Source organism: Triturus cristatus, chromosome 11, assembly GCF_964204655.1.
Source record: "Triturus cristatus chromosome 11, aTriCri1.1, whole genome shotgun sequence".
Taxonomy (NCBI): domain Eukaryota; kingdom Metazoa; phylum Chordata; class Amphibia; order Caudata; family Salamandridae; genus Triturus; species Triturus cristatus.
In genome coordinates this window covers 354,751,717-354,765,660 of record NC_140594.1, presented here as the reverse complement: position 1 = coordinate 354,765,660, position 13,944 = coordinate 354,751,717, and the positions used below count along the sequence as shown (strand labels likewise).

The window sequence follows — 13,944 nt, the reverse complement described above, 5'->3', positions numbered from 1 at the left end:
GACCCAGGGAAGGAGGTGAGACAGCAATAGGCTGACCTTCATCTGGAGTGTAGAGGGAAGAGAAGCCCCTAGAGGTGAAGAGGCATGGGTTGCTGCTATAAAACAATTGTCCCATTTCCTGCTGAGTGACTGAGAATCCAGACCCCCACTAATCAAAGGAAGGTGTCACTGGCAGGGAGGCACCCAGAACTGGTTCGAACAGCGGCGAGTGCCCCCTGAACACAAAGACTTCAAAGCCATTGAGGGGTATAACTATGAGAGCTGAAGCCCCTAAACTTTGGAGAATGGCTTGATCAAGTGTGAACAAGACTGGAGCTACTTCGTGGTCAAGACGACCTTTGCCAAGGAAGAAACAACTGAAGAGACTGAAGGATAGGACTGACCCTTGCTGTGTGTTCTGGGGATGGCCTGCAGTTTGCTGTTTTAACCAAGGAAAGGCTAAAGGGACTTTGCTGTGTGCTGTGTCCCCCTGCTTGAAAGGACTTTGCTCTGTGCTGTGTCCTGAAGTAACTTATCCCCAAGGGCCCGAGGTGAGCTGGCTCCCTGTTGCGGAAACTCAGGAACACAAACGTTTCCAGGACAGTCTCAGCGGTGCTGTGTGCGCATGCTTGTTGCAGCCTGAGACCCTCATAAGGTGTGCCCTGTGATCGTGGGCTCGGAGGGAGATGCTCTCGGCCTCTCTCTCACTTCAGCAGCACGAGTCTCTGCTTCGGCTCGTATCGCTGCCCTTATTGCCAAGGGAGTGGCAGTACCGGGGCCGGAGCACAGAGCTGCACTTTTTGTGTTATACCATACCCGTGTTGGGGGCAGCTATTGTCAGAGGCTATCTGCAAGTCAGTACGAGTGGCGGAAAGATCGCCTAGGGCACCGTGATCGGTGCCGGAGTGTTTTACGGATTAGTCGATTTCTGCATAACAGAGTATCTGATTGTCGTATTACACATTGCATCATTTCTGCATAATGAAGTACCTGATTAGTGTATTTTGCATTGCATCTTTCCTGCATAACAAACTACCTCATTAGTGTATGATGCATGGCATTGTTTCTGCATAACAAACTACCTGATTAGCGTATTACGCATTGCATTATTACTGCATAACGAACTACCTGATTAGTGTATTACGCATTGCCTTACATCTGTGCAACGACGTACCTGGTGGTTGTATTACGCATTGCAATATTTTTACATTGCAAAGTACCGCATACAGAACGCCTCTGCATACCTGATCCTCGACATCCCTCGCCACAGCCACATCACACCCCACCTGAGAGATCTGCACTGGCTTCCCGTCAACAAGAGGATCACCTTCAAGCTCCTCACCCACGCACACAAGGCACTCTACAACACCGGACCGGCACACCACAACATACGACTCACCTTCTACACCCCGAACCGCCAGCTCCGCTCCGCCGACCTCACCCTCACCACCGTCCCCCACATCCGAAGAGCGACCACCGGTGGCAGATCGTTCTCCCACCTCGCCGCCAAGTCCTGGAACACCCTCCCCATCCTCCTACGGAAGACCCAGGACCTTCTAACCTTCAGGAGGCTACTCAAGACCTGGCTATTCGAGCAGTAGCAGCAACCCTCCCCCCCCCCCAGCGCCTTGAGACCCTCGCGGGTGAGTAGTGCGCTCTACAAATGTTCTGATTGATTGATTGATTGATTGTCATGCTACGCATTGCATTATTTTTACATCGCAAAGTGCCTGATTGTTGCGTGCGCATTGCATTATTTTTACATTGCATAAGTGCCTGATTCTAGCATTACGATCTGCATAACATGGTGTTAGGATTACAGTAGAATGTTTAGAAGTGCTAATTAATATTCCCAGAACTTACAAGGGCTGGCTGGCCTAACAACCGGCCAGGAAGAATATTACAAATACTCACATGTTGGATTTATATCGTGTGGTCTTATCGTATATCTTTTTATATAAAGTTTAGACTCGTTTTTATAAAACTAGCGTGGAGTCTATTTGTGGTGTCATCATTAGGTTGCTGTGAGCGTGGTTGCAAATACTTTACACATTTGCCTTGAAGATAAGCCTGGCTTTTTGTGCCAAGCTACCAAGGGGATGACCGGGGCTATCTCAGAAGGTGACCTTCCTGTCCCTGACGTTGAAACGCGGGTCCCTATTTGGCCTAAGTTATCTACCTCGGCCAACCAGGGATCCCTGGTCTAACAGCAGGCGTGTGTGATGGTTACGTTGTTTAATAATCAATTTTATTACATACATCAGCATAAAAAAGAAACTAAGCCACAGCCTAAATAAGGTCACCATATGCTCCCAAAGCATTTGTAACCTTTTAAAAAATTCAGTTATGTGGCTGTTGTACAGGTGATGTCTTTTAAATCCCAGCCATTCTATCTGCATCATGAATTTTAAAGTTGTATTATTTGCGACCAAGACAATAATAAATCACAATCTAAACAAGCACTTACATCACAGGCAGGCACAATCTTACAATGTCACTTTAGCACTTTATAGCAGCAACTTTAAAAAAACAGACGGAAAAGAAATCCCAATCTAACTGAGCAGCATAAGCCCAAGCCAATTACATAGCTGGAAAAATCACACTTTGAACAAGGTTTGTCCCTGCACAGAAACAAACTACTTTTAAGTGGATGTGAACAATGCTCAGCTTCCTCAAAAAACAAAATCTTCCAAGTATACGGAGTAGAAGTGAAAACTTTCATCGCACACAGTGACAGTATCTGAAAATAAAGATGGCAGTACTGCTCAATCTTGAGGTGACTTTAACCAGGGCTCCTAAAAGACTGGGTCCCTCTGTCAGAGTCCGGATTATGCATGGGTTAAGACAACCCTGGTCCCCTCCATATCGACCTTATTTAATTATTTGTTTGTTTTGTGGTCTTATGTATCATGTAAAAGGTACTATGGACATCCAAGCGCTTCACAAAGCACCAGTTAACAATCTGAATGTGTGTAACAAACATAAAATGTAAAATTAATGGTATAGAAAAATAAAATAGTAAAACAACTATTTTGTCAGGTCACCATTGATGAAACATACTTAGGATTTACATGTATCAAACTTCAGAATCTTTACCAGAAGTACATCTGCTAGTCCTAGATGAGGAGGTCGACTTAAGATGCATGCGTGTTGCTAATGCCAGATCTATGCCTCAGGGCAAAGAAAGTGTGGAGTGAGATCCGTAAGAAGACAGAGGAGGAAAAGGTAGAAAGATAGTAGTATAATCACAGGGTTGTATTGGTTACAAAAGGTTGGTCCTTCCTCAATCTTTACTCCATCAACCAAATGTTTTTACTCTGCCATATAAATGTTAGATGTAGAGAATATGCAAGGGCGTAACTTTGGTTACTATTTCGATTATGCTGTTATATCACTATTTTTTTATTTTTTTTATTAATGTACTCCATTATTATATTAAGCCTTGAAAAATCTCATTGGCTAACAGGTTAGAGCAAAACATGTGTCTGCTGAATAAGAGATACAAACAGCCCCTATTCTGTTTGGACGTACGTGTGACATGTATATGAGACATATGTCATTTACGTCATAAAATGACGGAAACAAAATGTCTTAAAACTCAATGGGGTGGTAAATTTCTTTAGACACTTGCAAAGTGATCATGATCATATTATTTAAACACCACAAATTTGGCCTGTCTTTTATCATCTAAAAATATCTGTATATTACGGCAGTTTCAGTGTTTAATTCGTAGAAAGATTCAGCCCTGGTATACAAGTAACCTATCACATGTTAAACTGCCCTTTTAAAAAAGAGTAAAAAGCCACATTTGACTAAGTGTGTGCATGCATACCTTTCTGGTGCTAATCAGCACTATCAGGTTTTGAAGCTTTTAAAATTCAATGCAAAGTACAGCATTGGAAAAGTCATTAACAATGCAGTGCATTTTACACGCGTGCATGTAATGATATCTACCACTGATATCTCAACAGACGGCTCTCCTTCTACATCCCCAACCACCAGCTATGCTTCGCCGACCTCTCACTCGCCACCGACCCGCGCATCCGAAGAACAACCACCGGTGAGAGATCCTTCTCCCACCTCGCCGCCAAGACATGGAACACCCTCCCACTGAGCCTACGACAGACGGAAGACCTGCTGACCTTCAGGAGGATACTCAAGACTTGGCTGTTCGATCAGTAGCGTCCCCCCTTCCCCCAGCGCCTTGAGACCCTCGCGGGTATGCAGTGCACTTTACAAATGATTGATTGATTGATTAGCAGAAGGTTTGGAAGAAATTCCATTATGTGTGAGACCTTTCACAACATCGTGGTGTCTGCAGCACGGCACAAGATTCCAATACATGTCAGCAAATCTTCTACCAGACTGGAGCCTTTGCAGTGCCTATAGTGGTGGAATCAAATGTAATGTGTACAAAGCACACTTCTAGCATTTCTGAAGATCAGTATTCTTCCCCACACCTTCCTGCTCCATAGCATCACTTCTGATAAACAAGGAAAACAAGAACAGCTGTGATTATTTGTGTGGCTTCTATCTGATTATTCCAAACATCTATAGTCCAATCATGCTTTTCACGTGGAAGTCATTCATGCCACGGGAACATCCACTGAGAGACACCTCAGCTTGCCCCTCAAATCATAATTACGGGCAGTCAGACACACTGTCACTAGATAAGACATTATTCCAGAGTTCCTGGATGGAATTCTTAGCATTGAAACATTACACACATTGCCTCTATTCCACAGCCCCAATGTTCTCCGTCCTGTACAACCATCTTTCAAAAATAGTACATCCCATCCATAGAGTTTGTTCCACTCTCCCAGTATTCCTCTTCCTGTAGAAGGAGCAATTAGCTTTAGAACATACCCCATGTTTGTCCCAATCCCCCAGTATTTGATTTCCTGTAGAAACAATATTCTGCAAAAATGTCCCCTCCCTATTGAAGCATTACAACATTTAATCCATTAAGTAGGATCCACAGCCATATAATGCCCTTTCTATAGAAGCAGGTATTCGAATTAGAATATTACACACAGCACATTTATCATAGACCCAGTGTTGATCTTTTATGGAATCAGTTTTTAAACCTTAGAACATTCCATCCATATTGTTTGTTTACATCTTTGGTGTTCCTATCTATTGAAACAATTCTTCAGATTAGAGTTCTCAGTGGTTATTTTATTCTACTAGTATTTACCATGCTTGAGAAATAATATTTAGCATGACAAAGCTCCCCCCATAGCGTTTGTCCCACAACCTCACTATGCTTCCACCTATGTAGGTACTTATTAGAACCTTCCACCCATGAAGTTTGATAAACCGCCTAATAATCTCACTGCTCTAGATGAAGGGCCTAGTGTTACAGTATTACTCAGCTAGTATTTCCTCTGCTGAAACAACATCCACATCCAACATATAGAAGCGTTAATAGCATTTTTTTTACACACTCCAGTCCCAATACTTTCTCTCTAGCCCCAGTGTCCTGCTTCATTTAGAAATAGTTCCTAGACCTAGAACATTTCACCATATTCTTTTCATTCAACCCTCTCTTGTTTAACTCTTTCCATAGACTAATTAGCATTTAAACACTTTACTTATAATATTTGTTGCACAGCCTCAACCCCTCCTTCCTATAGATGCAATTCTGAACATTAACACATTAGGCACATGCACAGTTTGTTCCAGGGTCTCAATATTCCCTTTTCCTACAGAAGCAGATTCTATCATCAGAATGTTCTGCGTAATTGCCCTTCCACATCGTTGGCGTCACACACTTTATATAAGCAAGTTTTGAATTTATGCCTACCACCATTAAGGTTTATTCCACATCTTTATTAGAAACTTTCCTTTAGAAACAATTCTTTGCATTAGAACATTCCTCTCATTTCACTGCACGTTCTGCAGCATCAGTATTCACCTGTCCACAGAATCAATTATTATCATTAGGACTCTCCAACCATAATGTTTGTTTCACAGCTCCAGTATTCTACTCCCTCTAGAAGCCAGCTCTGGAAATTATTATATTCCAACCATACTGTTGTTTCAAAGCTTCGCTATTCCTCACTCTAGATTAGCAAGCCTTACCATTAGAACATTCCACCCATGATATGCGCCCGCAGCATAAGCGTTCTTCTTTAGATAAGCAGTTTGTACTCTTGAAACACCACACACCCACAGACTATTTGTTCCACAGTCCAAGTAGTCTCATTCCTATAGGTGGAAGTCTCAGCACTACAATGTTACTCACATAACATGTTATCCACAGCTGCTTTCAGGAGCAAATCTTAGTGTTAAAAAACTCCACCCATATTATATGATGCTAAGCCTAAGATCTTCTTTTCTGTAGAAGAACTACTTAACATTAAATGATTTCACTTAATTCATGAATTACTTCAGTCAGGTCGTGGCTACACCACTGTTGTCACCTAAGCATTGAAATACAATATATTCTCTCTTCACTCTGACTTCTCTAAAGTTGTTCCATTTGCTAATTAAGGGGCATATCAACAACAACCGGCGATAATTATCGCTCAGCGCTCTTAGCGTAAGGATAATTATCGCCGGCTAGAGTGAATTTTTATCGCTGAGATAGCGTGCTATTAGCAACACTTATCTCAATAGCGATAAAAATCTACACGCTAACAGGCTAACGTGAGATTATCGCTGGAAACCCAGCGATAATCACACGTTACCTTGTTGATAGGGACAGGCAAACTTAGCCATGATATCCTCCTTCCATAGGACATCATGGCTAATTCTGAAAATTAGCAGACGTAAAAAAGCAGCGTTAACCGCGGTTAGCGCTGCTTTTTTTGTCTCTAACAGGGTTAGCGACATTCTTGATAATAGGAGAAATGTCGCTTAGCAACATTTTTCCTATTATTTTACTCTGGAACGCCCCCTTTGCATCTCATTAGAGATGCAAGGGGAAGCGTAGAGTAAAAGGGTGCTAACATGCAAATTTGCGTGTTAGCACCCTGTTGTTGATAGGGTGCTAGTTTTATCTCTGCTTTTTTGGCTTTTAAAGCCAAAAAAGCAGAGATAAAGCCCTTGTTGATATGCCCCTAAGCACCTTTTCAAAGTCGGTCAGTCGTGCCTTGGTTGAGATGTGTCCACAGACCATCGGTGGGAAAGGTGAATGCTGCTGAATGTCTGGAATGAGGAAGAATGTGGTTCTGTGTAATAGTGATTACAGTAAATAGTTACCACCTCATATATCCTCCTGATCAAAGTTCTTGCTTCATTGAGGAAATACCCAAGCAGATAATACTTGGCCTTCTTGAGCAGGATAAAGAAGATATATCTGGCACACACACATACATCACCTGTGCCTCACTTATAAAGTTACCCGTGGGAATTGATGAGCTCCAATGTATGTTACCAAATACATATTAAGGTCTGCCTATTTCACACTTCCACAAAAACACCCCAGTTGCACCAACAGAACCCTGGTTGGCGTGACATCATTGAAATTCTCAAAAGCCTTCTACATCAAAGTTGCATGTCAAATCTTTTTAGCACAGACATTTAGCCAGTAGGCTTTTTTAGACTACCCCTCAGTTGCAATCCCTGGTATAGATGATGTTTTTCACCGTCAGGGCCAAGGCAACCAAAAAATCTGAAAAATCCAGAACTTGTTATGGTTTAGAAGTGTTCAAGAACAGACAGGGCAACAATTCTTCAGTAACATAATAACCATCTGGACAACTGCTTCCAGCAGAGACGGATGTTCGGATGGTACTTCTGGCCTGCCTCCTAAAGGGGATTATACGGACTCAACATGGAGAGATCCCCTCAATTCATCAAACTCCGTGCCAGACTCAACATTTTGACCATCAACTTTGGAACCACAAATGTATCTACACTCTCCATTTTTCCATTACACCCTGTAAGGAGCAATGCACCCAAAGATATTTAGCAAAATGGATGTGACTGTGTAAGCAGATAATTGAAGCGGATCCAGACTCTATCGAAAAATGATTTCAAAACCTTATATGGGGCACCCCTGCCTATCTGACCCTGTTTCAACTCCTCCTTATTGGGCATGCTAACCTCTGGTAACGGCAAACAACTGCAATAAGAAGGATTGTGCAATCCATGCCTGTAGTGCTCATGAGAAGAGCTCCATAAACTCAGACCTAATACAGATTTTTGCTTCCAGCACTGAAAAACCTGTCATCCAAATCCTCCCATTTGTGCTGCTCCTCACCAACAAGCCAATGTTGAGAATAGGATTCAAAGTAATATATATTTTATTTGATGTTCTCAGCATTTATCACAACAAAATACACCTAGAGATATACAAACATGATAAAAAGGGATCAAAAGTAATGGTTGCACTGTGGCCCAATCACCACTAGCACCAAGTGCATCAGTTTGATCTCCACTGAGGACTTCACTGGCCAGGCCAAAGAGAAAAAAAAAGCATTGGCAATGCCAATCGGTCCTGCTTACCTTCACATAGAAGCTTGACTGATTGAATTGTCAAAGCCACTTTATAGTAGTCTTCAATGTCTGCCAAAATCGATATTGTAGCTTTCTCATTTCTGTTGCATGTTTTCTAGTGAACACTTTGTGGCACTGAAATGCAGCAGGACTCTGTTCTCTTAGATTTAATGCTGTGTTTGTAGCAAGAAGAAATGACAAATCGACCAACAGTCAAACCAAAACAGTCCTGTGGGTGAGGCAAACATAGAAAGGGAGGAAAGCTACAAATAACACCAAATTCTACTGACATTAATACAAAAGACATCCAATATTGAACAAATATTGGCTCTGTGAGTATAAAGCTGTCTTCAACAGACAGCAGAAACTGTCTGTAGCGAAGCCGCAAATAAATGAGTCCACTATCAGATGAGAAACTCTGGCTCAAGCCAAGTAAAATCCTAGGCACATAGGAAAACAAATCAGATACACAAAATACAGAGGCGCATGCAAAAGTAGCAGATAGTAGCCTGACCCATGGTCAGAGCTAAAGCAAGGACCCTTGTCTCAACAGGAAACAGAACAAAACAGGAAAAAGTAGAATTCATGCTCTTTCCTGGGAGGTCTAGTGTATGGAGAACCAATATTAACAAAGATGTAGTTGACAATGAGGGTTATTGCTTCTGTTGAGTTGGTAAATAGAAAAATAAACAAACACTTTGAGGGTGCAACCGAATTCTGCATGAATGAAAAACCGGATTGAGTCGATTTTATATCTGATTGTCTTAAAAATCTTGTAATGTGCCTAAATCACTTTTTTCAAACTCTAGTTTAATTTGTGGAAAGATTTTCGACTTGAGAAGCATCCAAAAAGAAATGCACATAATATTTCAAACAATATACATTTTTCCTTGACGGAAGAAAATCTTACCTTTAAAATATTTTACTCAGGAAAAGACCACTTATCAGCATTATCACAGGTTATAACTCTAAGGATCATAAGGTGATGTGGGGTGACATAACTTGCCATAGCATGGCATACATTTACATAACCAGTTCAACAAGCAAATCAGCAAAGTAAGGAGTCCACAAATCAAAAGGTACTACATACAAATCTCTAGAAAGAGTTGACCAGGTCCCAATAAAGCAGGCTTCTCCAACGAGAAGCTCTTAAGCTACTGGTAGCGCTGCAGCTGTCTGATGGTAGGTCTGCTGCATTGAGCCCACCCTCCTAAATTAGAAACTTTAGCTTGGTTGAATTAATATACGTATCCCAAAAAATGAAAAGAGTGTATTTGAGACGAAAACGTGTTTCACTCATAAGCTTAGCTGTTTTTCGAAATCAAATGGCTGGATTTCGAAAATATGTTTAAAGCTAACACCCGAGTGGTAAATCATGAGCGTTATGGAGACTTATTACTAAAATGAGTACATTGGTGCAAGTGGCACTGCAGCTATGGCTGCCGTGTATTAACCCGGTAGATGCTTTACAAAGTGATAAAGCCATTTTCCCACTACTGTGGGCAATCTTGCCTGATGCACTAAGGTACTCACTGCTGGCAATCTTGCATGGGATGGCCACTAATGTAATTTTGTCTAAAGTGGTCACTATTGCCCCACTAATATTATTAATAGCTTGATCTGATTTTCATTGAACATAAGTAGCTCTGATAACAGAAAAGTTTGGAGACCCCTGCATTAGAAGATATAGAAAGTGGAAATCACCTTTAATTGGCATGTACTCTGACAACCAAGTGGCTGACCACACAAAACACTGGCCCTTGTTTGTAATATTCCGCGCCCTCACACCATTACCATGATTATGACCCTGATTGCAAGTGGGCCAAATGGGAGTATGGCATTTATTTGGTGTGGAATGTTCCAGCGCTGTAATCAAACCTCAAATCTCAGAATTCGGATCCCTGTGCAAGTGTTAGCACAGATCGGAATTTAACGGGCACCCATGGGATCGGTGCAAATCAAGAAAAAGTATTAAAAGTGTTTCCATCCTATTTTTTGGATTTAAATATTCAGAATTTATTACAGCGTTTTGCTGGTGCTGATCTGCATGGTATTTTCATGTGGAGAAATAGAATTACTATATTTTTGATGTTTTCCTCTGAATATAATTCCCACAAATTAAGGACGATTTGCCATCGAAAAACTCTGAACAAGGGACAGAAACGAGCGTGCTGAATTGATTTGCTTGGTCGTGTTCGATTACAAAGGGCATTGCCTGTACTGCTAATGGTATAGTATGGCGGCATAACTTTGCACAGAACGACGTAGCAGTAGGTGGCATAGGGTTAATTTCTCAGCACCAATAATTCTCTCTCCTCGGCATTGCACCGAGAACGTTTGTTCACCAATGTTGGTGTTTCTTTTGAGAACTGGGCTCTCGGTCTTTCCTTATGTGGCATATTTCCAAAGCCTTGGCGACACCCCACCCTGAGAATATTCCCATATCGATAAATATTTATGCAGGTCAGCATGGGTCTCCCATTGAAACGAGTTCCTGTTATACTTGAGTAGATGTCGTAGTCAACAGAACCTTTGGCTGTGTGTGTGCCGCCTGGTGCAACAATTCCTGTTTTGGAAACGCTGCCCAGCTTAAGGACCCACTCTCGGCCTAGCGTTCCCTTGAGGAATATTTTCTGACTGTATTTTATAATGTTATAGCACATGGGATGCAGCAGTCCCTGTATGAACGGCCCGACTTGTGACGGACCCAGTTCTCAATTGTGATAAGTTCTGACCTAACAATGCCTGTAGCCAAAGCCAGGAGCCAAGGTGAAAGGTAGGTCAGGGGGGTTTTCCCAAGCCACACCCATTTTTGATGCTGCCCCAGAGTTACTTAATTACGTAAACCTGGCCAAGACTCCCGAGAGCAGGTGTAATAAGGAGAAATATTTTTTGTTTCTCCTTGTTTTTTTTTTACTCTTTCCATGTGTGTTGCATTCTGCAGCACATATTGAAAATAGGAAAATGCCTCTCCGGATTGTTTTTCCCTTCCTGCACATAAACATCCTGCCTGCTGGAGGGACCCATGCACCAGGGTGAAAGCGTGCCTATGTTGGTGCTAGGCAGCAAATTGTGCGCCAGGCAGGGGTAATGGACAGGAATGCACCATATTTCATACAAACGGTGCATTCCTGCCCTTCCGCATTGGGGGTAGGGCAGCACAGCAAGAAGACTAGCGGCGCTGCCCTATGCCAATTCCTCATAAATTAGGCCCCTAGTTCCCACAATGGTCTGGCATAAAATTGAGAGTGACTGACAGGGACTATTTCAGCTGAAGACATATTTGAAAAAGAACCATGTTTCCAGGTTCAAGTCCAAAAAAGAATTTAATATTTCCAAATAACTGATGTGTTGGTCGACTAACTCTCGCCAGCGGATGAGCTGCAGAAGTAAATTGTTCCATTTCTCGCTACTGTGCGCACATCCAGGAGGGTGGACACGTCATGCCTCAAGGCAATGACAAAGCCATCCATTGCTCTTGTGTGACAGCCGCGTTGTTGCAACTGTCATTTAGTAAACTTACTGTGTGACACAGCAGAGTTGCTCACAGTGCCCGGGGAATAGATACCAAGGCTTCCCTGTGGCCTTTTTCGGACACGGGATTTTTCATTAGACCTGTTGCTGTTTGCCTGGTGTTGGCACCGTTCAGATGCATCAGTAGAAACTGCCATTATAGTAAACATATGAGCATTTTCCGAAACAACATGTTTCAAATGCAGTCCAGCGCCAACAACGGTTCAGCCCAGCATAAGAGGACTTTACGGCTAAACTCTGGAATTATGGAATTCCGCAGCTGCTGCATTTGCCTTGTAATCATGGATTTACCATACTTGCCACATAATGCATAATCTGCCACATAATTAGCAGGTTTGGATACAAAATGTGTTTCAAGCAAGTACCGATCAAAAGTTACTTAAAAAGTTCCACGTGTGGGTCTGTCCATAGCCTTACCAAACTTCAACTGCTACCTTTCAGATGTAGATTGGTGTATTCAGGAGTTAAATTGGTGCTATGTTGCTTTTTAAATGAAAGCTTCAACCAGACAGTGTTAATATTTTTTATAATTACAAAACAAAGAACTAACACTACTACAGAATGTGTCCCGTTGTGCCACATAATTCCCGTGGCCTGTTATAGGGGGAGACATCGCTCCTATAGGAACATTCCCACCAGGGTGACTGCCTCAGCTCAATTAATCAATTTCGTGTAGTTTGCTGCCTATAAAGTAATAATCTCCAAAGTCCTACCTATGTGAATAACTTCTTAGTAGGTGAGTCCACTAGAATGGACATTGAACATAGAGTTGTGGGTTCAGCACTTAGTCAACAGATTTTCATGCGTCGCGACTTTTCCAAGTTCGAATCATAACAGGACTGACTCAACCTTTTATTCTTGCGACGTCGATAACCTAACATTATCTATTTGTGTTATGACACGTTTAAACCCGACATGGGCATCTGAGTGGTTCAGCGGAACACAATTAAAGGGGATAGTCAAGAGCTTAGAACCACAAGGTTACCAAACGAGTGCAGACTGCCTAAAACAGAAGTATAACAGCAGTAACTCTGAATATACTCGATACCACAACATTACTCAAACAAAACTTTACCAATCAATCTGCGGTGTGCGCTAAATAATCTGTCGTCATCACATCACAATCACTACTTGCTATGTTTTCAGATAACCGCCACATTAAAAACTCCTGTCAGTCTCCGAGTCTGCTGACCTCCCGTGGAATCCCGGACTCGCTGACGCATATGGCAGCGCGTGCACTTGTTTTCAGAGGCCCTCTCATTCAGAGCCGCTCGTCAGCAGAATCCACCGGGTGAGCTCAGCGCCCGCCGCAGTGTTTCACGGAGGGTAGTCCGTAGCCGTGTATTTCACATGCAGAGATATTAGTCTCTCACGAATGTTATATTTACCAAATGCCTGCGAGGGGAAGGTGAGGAGGCAGGTGCACAGAGCCGCGAGGACAGCCAGGGCTCGCTCCATGGTGTCGCGCCGCGCGCTAGTTGCAGCAACTGTTGTTCTCCGTCCCTCCTCTGCGAGGGAACGCCAGGCTGTCCTCGCTGAAGTCACACGATGACGAGAGTCGAACTGAAGCCCTCAGGGTTCAAAGGCTGCCTTTGAAATGCCAGAGGGAGGGAGAGGGAAGGCTCAAGGAGTATCTACAGGAACTGGGATTTCTTGCCAAGGAAGCCACTCCTGCCTCTTCAGAGTGCAAGTGTCAGAAGGATGAACAGGGCGCAACCAAAGCACGCAGACACAACATTTAAAGTTTACTGTGTGTGGAGCAAATAAACGTGGGGTTCTATTTGTTTGCATTTGTCAGCATGTTAGGTGAGAATTTCACATGTGGGTTATGTGTGCCCACATTATCCACTTCATTTCTAGGACTTTTCCCCCCGTTGAAAATACCTTTTCTGAGTGTTTGTTGTACCTCACTCTTTAACATTTCTACTTTTTTTTTTGTTAAAAAAAAAAGATATCCTAACCAAATGGGCCCTTTTTCCCCAGCAT

The 13,944-nt window shown here is 42.6% G+C and overlaps 1 protein-coding gene across 3 annotated transcripts in view; it reads right to left on the bottom strand.

The window, feature by feature from the left end:
* Positions 1-13,557, bottom strand: part of LOC146784167 (uncharacterized) — a 901,426-nt gene extending 887,869 nt beyond the window's left edge. For 2 of the 3 annotated variants that reach the window (XR_014970387.1, XM_085633211.1), the window contains exon 1: positions 13,347-13,524. Coding sequence is in view for 2 of the 3 variants with exons in the window: in XM_085633211.1 (XP_085489337.1) it covers positions 13,347-13,416 (70 nt within the window). In the remaining variant the exon portion in view is untranslated. Of the gene's footprint in view, positions 1-13,346 lie in introns of all 3 variants that reach the window. The other variant, XM_085633210.1, reaches the window with a different exon arrangement.
* Positions 13,558-13,944: the final 387 nt, after the last annotated feature.